The 17,812-nt window shown below is 41.5% G+C and overlaps 1 protein-coding gene across 2 annotated transcripts in view; it reads right to left on the bottom strand.

Annotated features, from left to right (window-relative positions):
* Positions 1-602: 602 nt before the first annotated feature.
* KDM4C (lysine demethylase 4C) overlaps positions 603-17,812 on the bottom strand; it is a gene marked incomplete at its 5' end in the record, with an annotated part of 186,131 nt that continues 168,921 nt past the window's right edge. For both annotated transcript variants that reach the window (XM_081894004.1, XM_081894002.1), the window contains 3 exons: positions 603-1,732; positions 5,248-5,340; positions 9,790-9,909. In XM_081894004.1, the coding sequence (XP_081750130.1) occupies positions 1,556-1,732; positions 5,248-5,340; positions 9,790-9,909 (390 nt within the window). In that variant the 3' untranslated portion in view covers positions 603-1,555. The remainder of the gene's footprint in view (positions 1,733-5,247; positions 5,341-9,789; positions 9,910-17,812) is intronic.

Here is a 17,812-nt window from a genome sequence, read left to right as displayed (position 1 = left end):
CTTCCTTTCTGAAGGAGCTGAGGGTGGGGGTCCTCCGGCGCCTTCGGTGAAACGGCGCCGGCCCAGAGCGCTTCTAGGAGGCTGCCTTTGTGCGCGACGTAAAGCCCTCTTTCCCTCCCTCCAGCCCCGTGTCACATGTGGAAAAGGGGTCTGGATCCAGTGACGCAACTCGGAAAACTGTAAGGGAAGCCAGAGCAGGAAAGTGAGTGGGAGGCGGCGGCGCCGCTTTAACCCACGTTTCCTTTTTGAAAGAGAAACCAGTGTTTCCCAACCTTTTTTGGACTCGCTCGCGGCACACCAGGCAACATCTCGCGGCACACTAGTGTGCCGCGGAACACCGGTTGGGAAACACTGCACTAGTGACTATGTGGCAGAGTTATGCACTGCACTGGTGTGCTAATTGTACACACAGATGTGTACAACTGGTTTCTTATATTATAAATAAATTTAAAAAAAAAACATTTATAGAAGGCACCAGCCACTTACAATCCTCACTAGTAAGGTGTTTTTTTAAGTGTCATATACTGACCAAGGTGTGTGTGTGGCTATGTGTGTGTGAGTGAGTGAGTGATCCCTACAGATTACATTGCCGCAACCCAACATTAGTAGACAAAGGGACATCATTTTTTTTATTTCCAACACTATTACATTTGCAGACTATTATTTAAAAAGGGAAGACCATATTATATTACTATATTACATTAGTTCAAACCTAGCCTGCCAAGCAAAGATATGTAAACTCTAATTTTACAAACACAATAAAAGACATTTCATTGTACAAATTGCTGTCGTCCCCACAGAGTATCGTGAAAAAAAACCCTTTAAAAATAGATGCCAAAAATCTCTCTCTTTAAATATACACCCACAATTCATTTCCTGAAGGTCTCCCTCTTTAGAAGCACCTTTCTCTTCTCTAGTAATACCTCCCCACCATCACATTTAAACAACTGAGTCCTGGCCAGAGAGCACTGAAAGCACAGGAGGCATAAACAGTGTGGGAAGCACTGTACAAAATTATGACAGTACAGCAGTATTTGTAGATCTCAGTGCTGTTTATACTTTTTTTTTTTAGAAAAGCTTTGAATATATATATATATATATATATATGGTTGAACTCCCTTTTCCTTTTGTGGACAATGTACAGATTGCAAATCTTGAACTTTGGAGGCTGAAGAAAGTTCCTCACCTAGATTGGTATATAAATTCTCTTGTAACCATCAGTGCAAGGCAAGACTAAAAGTTCTCCAATCGGTGGTACTGTGGGTTCTTAGGCATGTTCTTGGACAGGGCCAATGTGACATGGATCGATCCTTGATGTGAATCCGACAGTCCTTGTTTAGCATATTAGCCCACAAATCGCGGCCCTTCAGTTAAGAAACACTGTCTGTGCCCGAGATATTTTTAGATCAAACTCTCAGTATGTGTTTGAACCACAAGCCGCATGTCAGACAAAAAGATGATTACCTGTCCTTTTTAAAAACCCCACATTTAGTAACTGCATCCCCTCCGCACACAAAGGAAAAGAGAGCAGGTGATAAGTTCACTTCTTCTTCTTTTATAATCCCTTCTGGCACTTCTTCTGGAACGAGGTTTTCAGGAAACTGCGGTATCCGGGGTCATCCACATACTCGTTCTTAAATCTGGAGCTCAATACCCTCTGCCTCTTCTTTTCTCCTTGTATAATATCGGCTCCATAGAATGTGTCTTCAAACCTCATATCAGAAGCTGTAGACTAAAAAGAGACATTCACTATAGTGTATATTTCATACATAACGAAACACCACATAAATAGTTTTCCTACTCCAGTCTATTCCTTTCAAATAAACATAAATATCAACAACCTCTTCAAGAGCACGAAAGTCTTTCTATTTAATGGTCACAGACCATCGTCAGTTCACGTTATATACATTCATAAATCAATGCAGGCACTGAGTGGAGATTAATCTTCAAAGTTAGTCAAGAGAAAGCATGTAAATCTCTAATGTGGATCAGCTTCCTGGTGTGTTTACAACATGGATGGGATGGACCTTCCAAGGGGCTGGATGTTTGAAAACAGATTGAATCATATGGGCTGGTTACACATAATTTGATAGATCAGCAAGGGCAGAGGGAGAAACACCCATGGTGAGAAAGGTATGGATAAACCAAAATGAATGAGCTCGGATTGTATTGACCTCTGCCAGAGAAGACATTGTTATTCAAACAGTGATTGGCCTTCTCCTTTCATCTGCCTGGCTCTCTTCACTTGTCTTGTTTGCAAGTAAGCCTTTACTCATGTACAGTTATACCTTGGTTCTGAAACGTTCAAAAACCAAGGCGTGGCTTCCGAATGGTGCAGGCACCCCGGAAACAATAGCCGACAGCCACATCAGACGTTAGGGCTTCCAAAAAATGTTTGAAAACTGGAACACTTACTTCCGGGTTTTCGCCATTCAGGAGCCAATTTGTTCATCAACTAAGCCATTTGAGAACCAAGGTTCCACTGTATAGGCTTCTTTCATCATGGTCAGTCGAGCTGGTATGAATTTAGGAGGAGGTAACTTTGATGTTGCCATTCTTAAACAATCCTAGCCAATCTACTTCCAAATGCAGCTGCCATCACGCTGCACATACTTTATAGTCTTGTGATAGCAATGAAGGTGGAAACGGCCATCTGGCCGGTGTACTCAAGATCCAGGGTTTCAGTCCCTTGCTCTGAGTACAGTCAGGAAACAGATCTCCAGAGTAGCATACTTTGCTAGGCTGAGCTAGAAGAGAGCCTTACTGACTTCTCATCAAAAGATTTTCCTGATGAATGGGGCATTACCAAAGCCAGATGCAAAGAGATTTCTGGATACTAGGGTATTCCCGGATTTCAGGGAGCATTATAACAATATCATTAACTCCCCTGAAAAGTTAACATTATTACAGACAGAAGTAAAAATGATCTATAAAACTATCACGATTTCTAATAAATGGCAGAAATCTACTATATCTGCAGTGCAATTCTAAGTTAAATGCAACAATAAAACAGATTTATGGAACATCTAGTTAATTATAAAGCCCATTATGAATACTCTATAAAACAATAAGTAATAATGGGTCATTTTCCTCAACATAATTTTTGCTTTTTAAAAAAATAATCAATCCGCTGTTCTTACCAATTAAGTTATTTATTGTACTATTCAAGAACCATCTTTCCCATGTATGCTGCTAGGTACGTGTTGAAGCTACAAACTCTGTTTCATGATTCTGAAACTTGTAGACTAGAAATATCTCAAGTTAATGCATGATAGAGACCTTTCTGGTCTACCAGGGCATCTTCCAAAGTGCCTACAGGTGGACAATATGTTTGGGAAGAGTCTTAGAGCTCATTGATTGGAAAGAAGCAAGCCACGACCCTGGGCTCAGATGTAACTCTAAGCCAGACCATGGCTTGTTTCCTGGGATCAGCAGTGGAGGAGGGAAGCATGATGTATCAGCATGCTGCATATTCACATTTAAACCAAAACATAGTTTTAACAATAGTTTAAAGTGACATGACAAATCAATGAAAAGAAGGCAGCTTATAGTCTGAATGTAGACAAAGAGAGAGATAGAGAAGAGAGTTTAGCTGTGATTTTGGGGTGGAACCATAGAGAGGCTACAGCAGGTATCATCTGGGAATCTGACCCAGGGGTAAGGAAATTTGCGGGTGCCTGATACAGAGTGCTTTCACTCTATTTAACTCTGAGTAGGATTGCTATGTATAAGACTGAATCAGATAAGTGCTGGAGATGCAATGAGGTTGAGGGTACGTTCTTTCATATGTGGCGGACCTGTAAAGGGGTAAAAGAGTATTGGGAAATAATTAATAATGAATTGAAAAAAATGTTTAAAAGTACTTTTCCTAAAAAAACACAACAGAGTCCTTTTTCTTGGGGGATAATTTTGTTGGGGATAATTTAGATGGAAATTCCCAGGTGTCAAAAAAAGATTATTTATGTATGCCACTACTGCGGCCCATGTTTTGTTAGCCCCAAAATGGAAAACAAGTGAAGTCCCAACTAAAGAAGAATGGCAACTTAAACTTATGGAATATGCACAGCTTGCGGGCCTAACATATAGAATAAGAGAAGAAGAAGAACGTACATTTAAAGAAGACTGGAAAATATTTATTGAATATATGGGGGGGGATTGTGTACACTTGAAAACGTTGGCAGCATTAAGATAAACTCAACAGTGTAAACAAGTTTTGATGGATGTAATAATGGAATATTGAACAGTTTAGTTTATGTAAAATGTGCAGGGATTTATGATATGCAAAATGAATCATGGAAAGAGAAGAATGGAAGTCATTGACATTTTAAGGTTGTTTAAATGAATATTCTAAATTGTAAAACAGAAAATTTAATAAAAATTATACACAACAGAGTACTTCCACCCTGCTCATATATTTGCAAATAAAGTGCTCTCATAGTCAAAAGAAACTAAACCCTGTAGAGCTACATCTGGAATTTCTAAGAGGAGGAGGAGGAGTTTGGATTTGATAGCCCGTTTTATCACCTACCCTTCAGGAGTCTCAAAGCAGCTAACATTCTCCTTTCCCTTCCTCACCAACAACAAACAATCTGTGAGGTGAGTGAGGCTGAGAGACTTCAGAGAAGTGTGATTAGACCAAGGTCACCCAGCAGCTACATGTGGAGGAGCGGGGAACTGAACCCGGTTCACCAGATTACAAGTCTACTGCTCTTAACCACTACACCACACTGGCTCCCAGTGTGCAGCATAAGAATGAAGAAAGGGTGTGATGGGTTGGATCAGCGGATTTGGTCCAGCATTCTGTTCTCACAGTGCCCACCCAAGATGTCTGTTGAAAGCCTTCAAGCAGGATCTGAGCACAAGGGCACTTGCCCCTCCTGCAGTTTCCAGGAACTGGTATTCAAAAGCACTACTGCCTCTGACCAGGCAAGTAGGGAGCACACATGAATAATGTGGAAGAAGTAAGCAAGAGCAAGGTTGTTTTCTGGGGTGGGTGAGTTCTTCCTGCTTTCACCGGAATGACCGGCTTGTGACAAGCTGCCACATAATAGCATCCAGGGATCTAGGGAAATGATGTTTGCAGGCTGGATAAGGCTTGATCTTCAACATCTGACACAATGCCATGGGGCAAATGTAAAAGAAACGCATAAGAACTAAATCTTTATAAAAGCGGTGAGGATGATACAGAAATTCAATCATCAACTTGTGGCATTTTGCCCCGATTTCAATGTGTTTGTCGGTACTTACAAATCGAGCCCGCACTCTTTTGGGCAGTTCTTCATCCAGAGTGTAGATTTCTTCCCTTTTCGTTGCTATCTGAGAACCATCTTCAAACTCCACCTATTTATATATATTTAAAAAATACGGAAATTCTTCAGATTACAATTATTTGCATTATTTGAGATTCTGTTACTGGTATGGGATAGCACAGGCAACAAAATATGTTAGCTGTTCAATGCTCATCTGCATGAAATTCATACACAGCCACTCCCTCAATAAAATGACTTACTTTACAAGGTCGCCCAAGGACTGACTTCTAACCTTCTTCTTTCTTTAGTTAACAGCTGCTCAGAGCAGCTGCTGCTGCCCTTTAAAGCTTCCCCCCTGATTTCCTTAAAGAGTTAATAGCTCCTGGTAAGTGTGACTGCTTCTGCTCACATTGGAAAGTGGGGCTACAAATGCCCCTGGGTCAGGCAATGGGGCTGATGATGTGCCTCGCCTTTTTTAAAAAAATCTGTATAATGCCACACTGTGCTTTTTCTACACTACTCTGTATTATTTGTATACACTGCCTGGGTATTTCTTTTTAATGTAGAGTGGTTTACAAATTTGGAGATAAATAAATGCAAGGCAGCCAGTCATCCCTCCCATCACATGACCTAGGGCCCAACGTACCCAAATGGTTAATCTAATTCCCCAAGTGATAAGAATTAATCTTTCTGTTTTCAAGGTTGTGGAAGACTTATGTCAAAAGGAGGAAGGTATGAGTGATACTAAAGGAAATGCCAGTTAGCAGAATTATATTGAATCTGATGGAACTTCTTTTAAAATAGTCTGTTCAGAAGATGAAAAGCTTTATCATGCTTAGGTTTAGATCTAATCCAGTATGAACCCCTTTAGCAGAAAATGAGAAAGGGAATGCAGCAAGGTGTGGGGAATGCTAAACGACTCGGCTGCTGCAGTCAGTTGTGCCTTTCAGAAGATCCAAGTTACTTTTTCTGACACCACTTTTCCAATTCCAAGACATGGACGTCTGGTACTTCTATAGCTTTGTTCTTTGTGCTCTTGACCAAATGTGGTTGTTTATTTTTAAAGTTCAAAGTGCCCATTGAAACAAATGCATTAATAAATGATAATGATAATAATAAATTTAGAGATAAAAAAACTGCATATGTACAGTTAGGGATCCATACACCTTACTCAAATATGTCTAAAGTCTTCCTGACAGTATTAAAAGATTTTTGTTAGCCCAAACATTTTCAGGGTAGTGATATTAGTTCTATATGTGTGTATATATAAAACCACCCACTGCCTGACAGTCAGAGCTGAGCTGAATTGTAGTCCAACATCAGTGTGTGTGTGTACAGGCTCCCCATAACTGATAATCTCCTCTAAATCTAGGCATAATATGCCACACAAAAGCAGCCAATGTTGTCCAGATAAAACTACCATACTATGCGGTTTCAGCTCTTCCAGAAGATTCGGCCGTGTGTCTGCCGCACCAGTTAATTAGAAACCAAATTCTATTCTGTGCTGGGAAAATATTTCCAAATTGTAGAGATCTAATGACAAGTAATGGCTCCTTTAAGTTATTCAATAGGGGTTTATGGCAGAGAGTGTCAATAGATCATCTCTAATGAGTCCAAATCTGAACTAGGCTTGAGTTGGCATAATGTAGACCACTCAGTTTGTCAATCACTGTCCATATTAATTTATATCAGCCCCAAGAGACAGACACACATAATAATAAAAACCACTACTGCAATAATATGTCAGTAACATTTGCTACTTAGTTCTCTCTATGTGCTTTTCTTGCATCAGGACATCATAAATTAGCAGTTTAATTGGAATTGCTGGAAAGCATTTGATTAGGTACATGGGTAATTTAGTCATCTTCATAAGCTCACACATGCATATTAAAAAGGGACACACAAGCAAAATCGTAAGACAATGTTTAAGGCTCAGGTTTCTACTTAAAAAATCCTGGCCTTTTTTATTATTACAGATCTTCACAGATTTGCAACACTAAAACAGTGACCATGTTTTGATTTCCCATCACACTTCAGCGTCTGTAAAAAGTGACGAAGTGCCACCTAAACGCAACTAGTTCAGACCGAAGCTCTATGCATGATTAAAATGAGCAGGAAGCAACACTGTGCCAAACAGATCTTCTCCCTAATGCCATTGATAGAATGCACACGTCTGAAAGGTTGAGATTTTGTGCAATCACAGTTCTGTGCAATCTGGAACCCCAAATGTTCCAGAAGCCGAGACGTGCAAAGGCTCCTTCCTTCAGACCTTTGCATTCTGTGTGCAGACACCAGGGGAAGGGGTTATTTAGTATGGCGCCACTTCCTGCTCATAAAGGTAAAGGTACCCCTGACCGTTAGGTTCAGTCACGGACGACTCTGGGGTTGTGCGCTCATCTCGCTCTATAGGCCGAGGGAGCCAGCGTTTATCCACAGACAGCTTCCGGGTCATGTGGCCAGCATGACTAAGCTGCTTCTGGCGTTCAGAGCAGTGCATGGAAATGCCGTTTACCTTCCCGCCGGAGCGGTACCTATTTATCTACTTGCACTCTGACGTGCTTTCGAACTGCTAGGTGGGCAAAAGCAGGGACCAAACAACGGGAGCTCACCCCATCACGGGGATTTTAACCACCAACCTTCTGATTGGCAAGCCCTAGGCTCTGTGGTTTAGACCACAGCGCCACCCACTTGTATGTTGGTGTTAATCACTAAGTAGTGTAATAGATCTGTGGTGCTAAATGTTTAGGTTTAGTACATATTAAGATTTAAACCTGTATGTTATTCTGGTACGTGTTATAAGACAGTATGAAAGTGTCTAAGAAAGGGGTTTATGCAAGGGGTTTGTGGCGTTAAATTAGTCTTTATGTATAAAGACTATGTGTTAGACTTTGAAAATGTAATCAAGATCCATGTGCATTGAAATGTGTGTACCTACTTCTGAACATCAGCAATTAGCATGTGAGGAGTTAATTAGCCTATGTAAACGGTCTAAGTGTGTACGTCTTTAATCCTAGTCAATTAACAAGTGTTGATGAAGTCTGGGGAACTCCTTTGTTGATTAGCCATTAGTATTTCAAAACACCAAAAGAACTGACCATTAGAATGAGGAGGCGCAGTTTTTTTCAGCACAGCAGAATGAGGAGAGATGCCTAGGCTTAGACTCAAGTGTGGCACTGCTGTGAGGAACAAATCCCTCTTGAGGTGATCATGCCATCTCTCACAAAAGCAGGCCTGGAACACTGGTGGGATAAAAGGAGCTGGCAGCAAGCTTCACAAAGAACACATCTGGCAGGGAAAGGGTTCAGCACTTTCTTTACTGCTGCCAAAGAAAATGGCATTAGGCCTGAAGGACATAAGTATTTTCTGGCATGGGAACTGTAATGCATGAAGGTGTCCTAAGCAACATAAAGATTTCCCCCACTCTTTCATTTCTCCTTTTCTCGTCCTCCATACAGAAATGTCTCCACAACCCTACAAGTATGTTATGGTTTCTTAATTGAAACTGCTTTGTTTTAAAATGCCACCTGTCATATCATCTTTCTGCTTTTTCCAGCACTTCTTTTTTGCCTGATCTTATTGTTAGAAAATAGGACACATGGTCCCAAGAAATGGGCAATTAGGGCTCTCGTGTGACCTTGGAAAGGGCACTTAAATCCGACTAACAGGAAATAATTCTACTTCTAATAAGGCACATGTGCTTACCCTGAGTAACTGTTTTTAATGGCCACAGTTGTCAAGAACAATGGTTCATCTTACATCATCTAATTTTATGTATCTTAAAATGACTCTGCACCAACATTTCAAGTTATTTTCATTTCCCATCTGTTGAGGTATTCATACTAGTGCTTCATAGCATTTCTAATACAAGGTATCTGAAGTACACAATTCAGGAGTTCTTGACACAGCCTATTGCAAGGCTGCCAATACCACTGTGAGGAATTCACCCCACCTGCTGCAGTTACGACTCGGCCTGGGGGTCAGCTGTAAGAGGCCAGGCACCACAAAAGACCAGGATAGGCGGCTTAAGTTTCAAATGTCATGATGCCCTTCTGAGCCTTGATTAATCCACAGCTGTTGAAGGGTATCTTAAGAACATGGCCATTAAACTGGCCCACGGGCCTAGAAGTTTGAAACGAGGTGCTCTTACTGTGAGCTGTAACTAAACGATGATCCTGACAAGTTTTCTCTAGAGATCTGAGTTCACTTTTACAAAGATAGAATTGGGTTGAAACAAGTGATCCAGGCTTACTGACCTTGGACATTTTCTGTATGACTAAATCATCCCTCCCACCCTCCGACCACTGTAAGCAAGGCTGCCAGTTGTCCAAGCAAAGGTGAAGCTAGGGAACACTCTCATCTGGAGAGACACAAATTGAACCACAGGTACTGGGCCAAAACATCTTGCAGACTGTCAGTTGGCTATGCCTGTTAAATAAGTTTTCATCTAGCACAACCAACATAATGCTGGCCATATAATGAGCACCGGAATCCAACAACCGAATGAAGGTTTTCAATTTACAGATCACTAAATGCAACTTACATTATGCATGTAAGCTACATTGGTTCCTAGATATTTTGCACCATAAAGTTTTCCATCTGGCCATTTCACTTGAACGACTTCTCCCTCTGCAGGTGGGCCCAGCTTCAGGCAATCTCGGCTCTGGATCAAAACAAAACAAAGAGATATCCGGTTATTAAACAGGGAGGTAGAAAGACTATGTATGTGTATGGCTCAGTCACGAAGGGAGTCTTCTTGCTATCCTGTTAGCACACATACAAAACACGCTCCTCCTCTACGAACCAAAGAGTGTTCCAAGCCCCCACTCATAACAATACATGAGCAATGTCAACGTAACACAGTGATTTGAATGGCACAAGCGGATTCTGGTGATGATATGTATCCCAGAGAAAAGCCTTGCGATGCTCTTTAGCAACACTCTCCCATCACTGCAGAGAGCTCAAAAGGTTAATGTTGTTAAGATAAAATATTTTTATATTTTCTCACTATCCAGAAGTCTATGTAGAAGAGTTTGAAGAAGAGTTTGGATTTGATATCCCGCTTTATCACTACCCAGAGGAGTCTCAAAGCAGCTAACATTCTCCTTTCCCTTCCTCCCGCACAACAAACACTCTGTGAGGTGAGTGGGGCTGAGAGACTTCAAAGAAGTGTGACTAGCCCAAGGTCACCCAGCAGCTGCATGTGGAGGAGCGGAGACGCGAACCCGGTTCACCAGATTACGAGTCTACCACTCTTAACCACTACACCACACTGGCTCTCAGTGTAGCACTCACTGAGCTCTACAAAGGTGGTGGATGGGGGGGGAATAATAATAATAATAATAATAATAATAATAATAATAATAATAATAATAATACCCCGCCCATCTGGCTGAGTCTCCCAGATGGGTGGGGTATTCTCTACTCTTATCCTTGCATGGTACTCAACTGTCAGAATCCGAAGGCAGAATCCTAGCCTTGTTGGTAAATTAATGCAGCTATTAAATGCAGAAATACAGCATGAGATAAACACTTAGTATAGCAGCTTTCGTTTGTGGAAATCAAAAGCAAATATAAGCCAATACCACCCCCACCCCCCCAAAAAAACCCTTAAAAATTATTTGAGTATTAGAAGGCAATAATAGCACAGATGTTCAGTTTGTTGGCAATCGGTGTAGAATTGAGAATGCCTTTCCCAATTAAAACATTGGAAGACCATGGTCACTAACCCATTGTTTTCCATAACAATGGCGCATTTTATTTTGCATTCTTCTAATACAAAGCGAAGACTCACACTTGCAAGAGGGCAATGAAACAGGAGAGGAGCGAAATTATTTACATTTAAGTGCTTCAGGATGATATACAAGTGTTGCCAGAAAATGATCTCAATCTTGATGGGAAAAATGCCACCCCTAGCTTTATTCAAACTGCCGGAGAACAGCTTTTACAGAAAAAAAGCATTTGTTAATGGCTCTTAAAGCTTTTGTAATCAGCGAGCATTCTTTCTCTTTGTGTGAGTTAAGTGTTGTAAACTCAGCTCCCTCTGGTGGTAGATTCAAGCAAGGCTAAAACGAGTGCATGACTTATTTGGGCAATAAGGATCCTAGATGCCAACGACAACATTGCCTTGTATATGGACGCAGCCACAGGTTTCCCAGCCTAATAATCTTGCCTGAACAGCTGTACTTTCCATCCCACTGATACTATTGCATGTGCATGCTGTGAAGCTCCTTATATCAAGATGAAGAAAATCAATTCCCATCTTGATAAGATTAGAACTCTTTTCTGCAGATGATTGCTAAGCTCATTTCTACAAGCTGCTCTGCTACAGTGGGGCTTTGAAATAGATGGGAAGGTTGACATGTTACTTTGCAAGAGAGCTACCTAGGGTTTGTCATTCCAGTGGGGCTGAACTACCAGCATGTTGATTAGCAAGGAAGTGTGTGTGTGTGTGTGTGTGTGTGTGTGTGTGTGTGTGTTGGTTCCGGTCCTCAGTATACACACACATACATTCAGGTAACTACTGCTGTAAATATAACAAGTGTTTTTCCTGCTGATTCTGAGAGGGAAAACGAGCATTTCTGCCATTGATATGATAAAATATATCATTTGAGACACTAGACAAACATTTTGCATTATGTTTCAGTTCACAACCCTGTATCCCGTCCTTTCTACATGAACAGGATATCTTCCCAGTAAATGAGGTGTGGATTTCAGGCTGAGTGTTTAATTTGGCACGGCATGATGCACCCCATGGCTGTAGACTTCCTCTGATGTTCCCTCCAGCTGCCAGAATCCTGCTGCAGAAACAAGTGATCTCAGAACTGCTTTTTCACTGCAGGGCCATGCAGAACTTGCTATTGGTAGTGACCCAGTGTTTGGCCAGGGTGAGGAAATTGGTACAGATGATGCAACGTAAAAAAAAACTAAGGTAATGATGTAGTAAGACCCTGTGGCTGAAAATGCAAGGAGGATAGGAATGCACACAGCAGCTTTCCCTGGTCTCTCATGTTTGGATGCCCAGGTTGAGGAAGTGACGCTTATTTTCACTTTGCAAGAAGACTGTCATCTGCTCTGTTTGTGCCTAATAACCACCAGCCATTTCTCCATTATTCAAAGCAAAATGGCTCATGCATTCTATGTTGAAGTCTTATTGATAAAGACTTTCTGGAAACTTCCTTGGCTGCAAAACACACAGTGGTCAACTCCTGACAAACCAAGAAATGGAGGGGGGGATTACACCAATTTTTCCAGACTCTCCACTGGTTTCTTATGATATTCAGGGCACAAGAATAGGTGTTGGGTTTTTTTTACTTATTAAGCCCCAGATAGTAAAGGAACACAGAATACCTTCTCCTTAATATGCTACATTGGTCTTGAAGTTCAACCTGGATAACTTTCTTGATTATCAGTGTGCCAGTTTCACAGCTAGAAATACTAAGAAGGTGGCTTCCCCAGTTGTAGATTTTCCTTCCAGTGGTGGAGGGGTGGGAAGCCTGTGGCCGCCGTTTGTTGTTGGACTTCAGCTCTCATCAACCCCAGACAACAGGGCTCCATGCTCAGGGATGATAGAAGCAACTTCTGAAGGACCACAGGGTTCCCCAACCCTGCCTTAGTGGTTTACCAAACATTGGATACAAAGTCTTTTCTAGCAGTGCTGTTTAAACATGTTTACAGGGCAAAGAAAAAATCTTAATGTGGGATAATGGCTCTGTAAGGAAAATAATGTTAGAAATTGGTGTTAACACTCTCCAGAGTTGAGAAGATATGTGAAGTAGGCCCAAGGTGTATAACAGATATACACCGAGGATGGTTAAAAACAAGTCTAAGCAGATTCAGGCTGCAGCAATGAACGTAGGGGTTCCCCTGTAAAGAACGGTCCTAAGTGAGTGTGGGTTGTATCAACACAGAGAGGAAATACAGATCAGTGTAGAGCTGATGAGTTTTGACTGGTGCCTCTAGAAAGATTTTGGAGCGTTAGCTGCAATTTAGAGTGTCCGCTGATGACAATATTTCCATTGTAATAATGTCATGGCCTTTATAATCAGTCTCTCTTACCAGCAAAAGGAACTGGATGGCTAATTACATTAGTAAATCACGTAAGCATGATAGTTATCTATGCAACATTATATTTATGCTTTTATTATTTATCATCATTATATGAATCTCCTAACTGGCAACTGGGTGAAAGCAATACCGGCCTGCCTTCAATCATGGTGAGCATATGACCCACCTCTGGTTTAGATTTTAATCCCATTCAGAGAAGAACTCCTGCTCTCTTGAATGTCTGATCTGCTCTGCTCATCTGTGGTCTGGCAACAACAGCAGTGGCAACAAATCTTTCTAGGCATAACATCCAAGCTGCCGGCCCAATATGCATAGCTGCTTTATTTTAATATACACCAGGCTCTCCAATTGTCTTTGGTTAAATGTTTCTAAGATATACCACTTTTTCTACCTTTTGATAAAAAAAAAGTAGGTGCATGAAGAAATCAAAGCTCCTACCAACTTTATAATGGGCTATTCACTGTAGTAATAGAAAATTTAATGATTGTTTCAGCAAGGGTTTGGAGTGGCAATATATATTTAAAAAGATTGCAAGAGAAGGAGTACGGGAACTGTCACAAAGAGTGAGCACACACTGTTTAAAATCTAGGGGGAAAAGAAGGGTTCCTGTAGCAAAGTTGTAAAGGTGACTGAATTGGGGTTCCCTGAGATGGGAATCATATCCCTCAGGACTGAACTGAAATGTCAACAAGCCCATTCAGTTAATACACTAAATGCAAGCTGTCCATTCTGCTTAAGCCATTTCTGTGTGCATTAGCTTGAAATTTGGGTGTGAGTGATTAAGCTTTCACAGTTGTGCTTACAAAGTGATAGTTTTCATAAAGAACATGACCACTGTAATTAGTATTAACAGCTCAGCAATAGACAAGCTTATCATAGAAATATATATGATGACAGAGATGAAAGCAACTAATAAAATTTATCTACTCAAGCTATTAAAACTAATGGAAAGAAGAACTCTGAAAATTTGTTGCAAGCATCTCAAAAGCCTCTTTGACCATATCTAGCTTGGGAGAACTGTACATGCATGACTGTATGTGCTAGTTCAAACTGTTTGAGTGAAAGAGCCTGGTTTCTGAAATGTGTAATTGTCAGAATTCTGCAGGGATCTAAGATGGAGCCTTGTTTTCCAATCTACTGTGGGACCCCAAACAGATTCACCAGCCCTCTTCATTGCCCGCCCCCAAAGCTTTGTCTTCCTTGATAAATGCACAACAAAAAATACTCCTCCCACAATGAAGCTCAGGGGCTTCCCCCCCCCCCAACGGCCTTCCCCCACTTTCCAACTATTGTGCTCTATCTCTATATATCTGCAGTGGTACCTCAGTAGTCGAACGGAATCTGTTCCAGAAGTCCATTCAACTTCCAAAACGTTCAGGAACCAAGGTGCGGCTTCCGATTGGCTGCAGGAAACTCCTGCAGCCAATCAGAAGCCGTGGAAGCCACGTTGGACATTCGGGTTCCAAAGAACGTTCGCAAACCGGAACACTCACTTCTGGATTTGCAGGGTTCAGGAGCCAAAATGTTCGACTCGCAAGGCATTCAGGATCCAAGGTATGACTGTACATATATGCACAATAATGCTGGAGCAATGAGAAAACATTTAGTCCATCAAGAATGTTTAAACTGCCCCTAATGAGAGCCTGAGAAGCAACAATAATTCTGTGGGATATTTTATTCTTATAAAAAGAGCAGACTGCATCCTTTTCTTTGAGCAAAATGGAATTAGGTGTTGTAGTGTTAGATGGAACCTAATGAAACCTATACAAACCCTGCTCTCACAATGCACTTCAGTGCATTCACAGTTGGGTAACACATGCTTTAATTTTGTAAATACTTCTCTTATCAGGTTATCCATGGATTGGGGGGGGGGGAATGGATTGGGTGTGGGTAGTGAAGGCTGCCACTCGGATGAGAGCATCATGTGGATGCGGCAAAAAAACGGGGAGGTGGGTAAGACTGAAGCAGCTTCAAATCTACTTCAAACTGGAAGCAGACAGAGAGCTGAGTTGCTCTCTGGAAGAATCTGAGGGTACTAGTTGCACTTTGGGGTGTTTGTGGAGTGTTAAGCGGTGAATCTCTACGTATGCTCAACTGTAAAGAACTGTAAAGAAATGCAAATGTTACAAAATGCCACAAGCCTCCTGCAGCTTCCTTCTAAAGGAAGCTGAATCTTGGGAGTACATAATAGGAATGATATACAGCGCAGCCTAATCAGCAGATTACACGAGTTAACCTCTCTTAATAATTGCTGGCATGTTTCTGTTGGCATGACATCAATCGTTGCTGAAGGGAAAGCCACTGCATAACGTTATGAGATAGAAAATGCCATTCTAAAATCAGGTTTCCTTACCAGTTCAAATCCAGGATAGGGAACTTACTTATTTATTTTAAAGAGAAGGAATAAAGTAAACACTGCAAGTAGCAAAGCTACTTGATACACACCCTTCCCTATTGTTCTAATGTGGGTTTTCCTGGCTGGATCTAGACACATCAAAAAAGCGTTCCTAGAAAACACGCCTTAAACCTCCAAGTGGGAGATCACATTGGCGGAAGACGTACCTCCACAGCGCCATGTGGTGTCACAGTGTTATAACGCATATAACATGCTTTTTCTTAGTAATGTAGCTGAGTCTCCAGTTTTCTGGCAGCAGAAGCATACTTGGTTTCTGAATTAAATTTTGAGGCATACCTCACTCGTATATCGGAAAAGTTTATCTTTCATGCCAGGCCAAAGGGATAGTGGATAATGCAGAGACTCAGTGGATAGCTCCCTCTGTGTGTTGGTACACTGGAATCACAAGGGTCTTTGTTTCATTAATTTATTTCTCGTAGCACACTGACGGGACGTGGGTAGCGCTGTAGGTTAAACCACAGAGCCTAGGGCTTGCCGATCAGATGGTCGGCGGTTCGAATCCCCGCAACGGGGTGAGCTCCCGTTGCTTGGTCCCTGCTCCTGCCCACCTAGCAGTTCGAAAGCACATCAAAGTGCAAGTAGATAAACAGGTACCACTCCGGCGGGAAGGTAAACGGCGTTTCTGTGCGCTGCTCTGGTTCGCCAGAAGCGGCTTTGTCATGCTCGCCACATGACCCGGAAGCTGTATGCTGGCTCCCTCGGCCAATAAAGCGAGATGAGCGCCACAACCCCAGAGTCGGCCATGACTGGATCTAATGGTCAGGGGTCCCTTTACCTTTACCTAGCACACTGACAGCTCTCTTGTGGGATGCTAATTGGCTATAACGTACAGCCATTGGGTGCTCATGCACATGTTCAGTTATGGAAATCTGTGGCTAAGACATCCACGTGGGTGGAAGAACTCTTATTTTTAAATAGCATTCCATTTGTCATGTTATTATGCTGACGTTTTTGTTCAAATGCATGATCATAAAAATGTACCCAATTCCATTACAAAGGAAGCCAAAGATGGTAATTTGATGTTTTGTGAAATTTAGGTGTATTTGGAAATGCAGAAGTAGTCTTTAGAAAATTTCTGTGATGTACTTTTGCTGTCACATTTCTAAATGGCTCTCTTCCTTTTTTCATAGCTGGAGATGAATTTGAAGCACAGACTGATGGGGCTTAATCGTCACCATTCTCATCTCAGTGAAGGCTCTCTCGGGTCCTCTGTTTGAAAGGATGCAGTTACATTAGTGTCAGCATAATTCTGTTAAGGGCTCCGTGTATCGATGTTGGCTTTAAAAAAAAAAAAATGAGGAAAAATCCTCAAATTTCTATTCATGTTTGTCTCTTTCGGGTGAGGAAACATCCATTTTGGAAAAGACTGGTAGACCAATAATAATAATAATCTGTAAATTGTGTCACATTTACTTGGATTGACAGCCTGAGTCATGTAGTAATATGTCTTTTATTACTGTTTTTGACTGCTGTGACTCGCAGGCTGAGTTTAACTGCACAGTGCTATATACTCCACAGAACACACATATCTGGGCATTTTTAAGACTGCACAGAACAAGAACTCATGGGCATTTGGAATATCCCCCGAGAGTCTTGAAAATGCAGAACAGTCCAAAGACTGAGATACATTTCAGCATTAGTGTTTTATAAACTGAAATGGAATATCTTCTTTTCTTTCTCTCTGATGGCTTTATACTCCAGTTCTATAAACATGTATGTTTCTAACATACGTGTGGCTCAAGGGTACTGAGAAACCTGGATACAAACCATACCTTGACTATGAATGCAATGGAGTGTCCATAGCCAGGCCACCAGCTCCCAGCCGCAATTTTCTCACTAACGGTTTAGACTCCTGTTCTAAACATCCTTAAATGACCAACAGTGTAGATCAGTGAACAGTGCTACAATGTGGACTTTGGAAACTGGGACTCAAATGTCACTTTTGACTATGAAAGCACTGTGGTTGGTATCAACCCAAAGACATTTTCTCAATATGAGTTAAAATAAGGGTCATGGTATAAATGGTACAAACTTGGGTCTCCAGCTTTTTTGGACTACAGTTCCCATCATCCCTGACCACTGG

Source organism: Podarcis melisellensis, assembly GCF_964234715.1.
Source record: "Podarcis melisellensis genome assembly, chromosome: 17".
Classification (NCBI taxonomy): domain Eukaryota; kingdom Metazoa; phylum Chordata; class Lepidosauria; order Squamata; family Lacertidae; genus Podarcis; species Podarcis melisellensis.
This window is presented reverse-complemented; position numbering and strand designations above follow the sequence as displayed.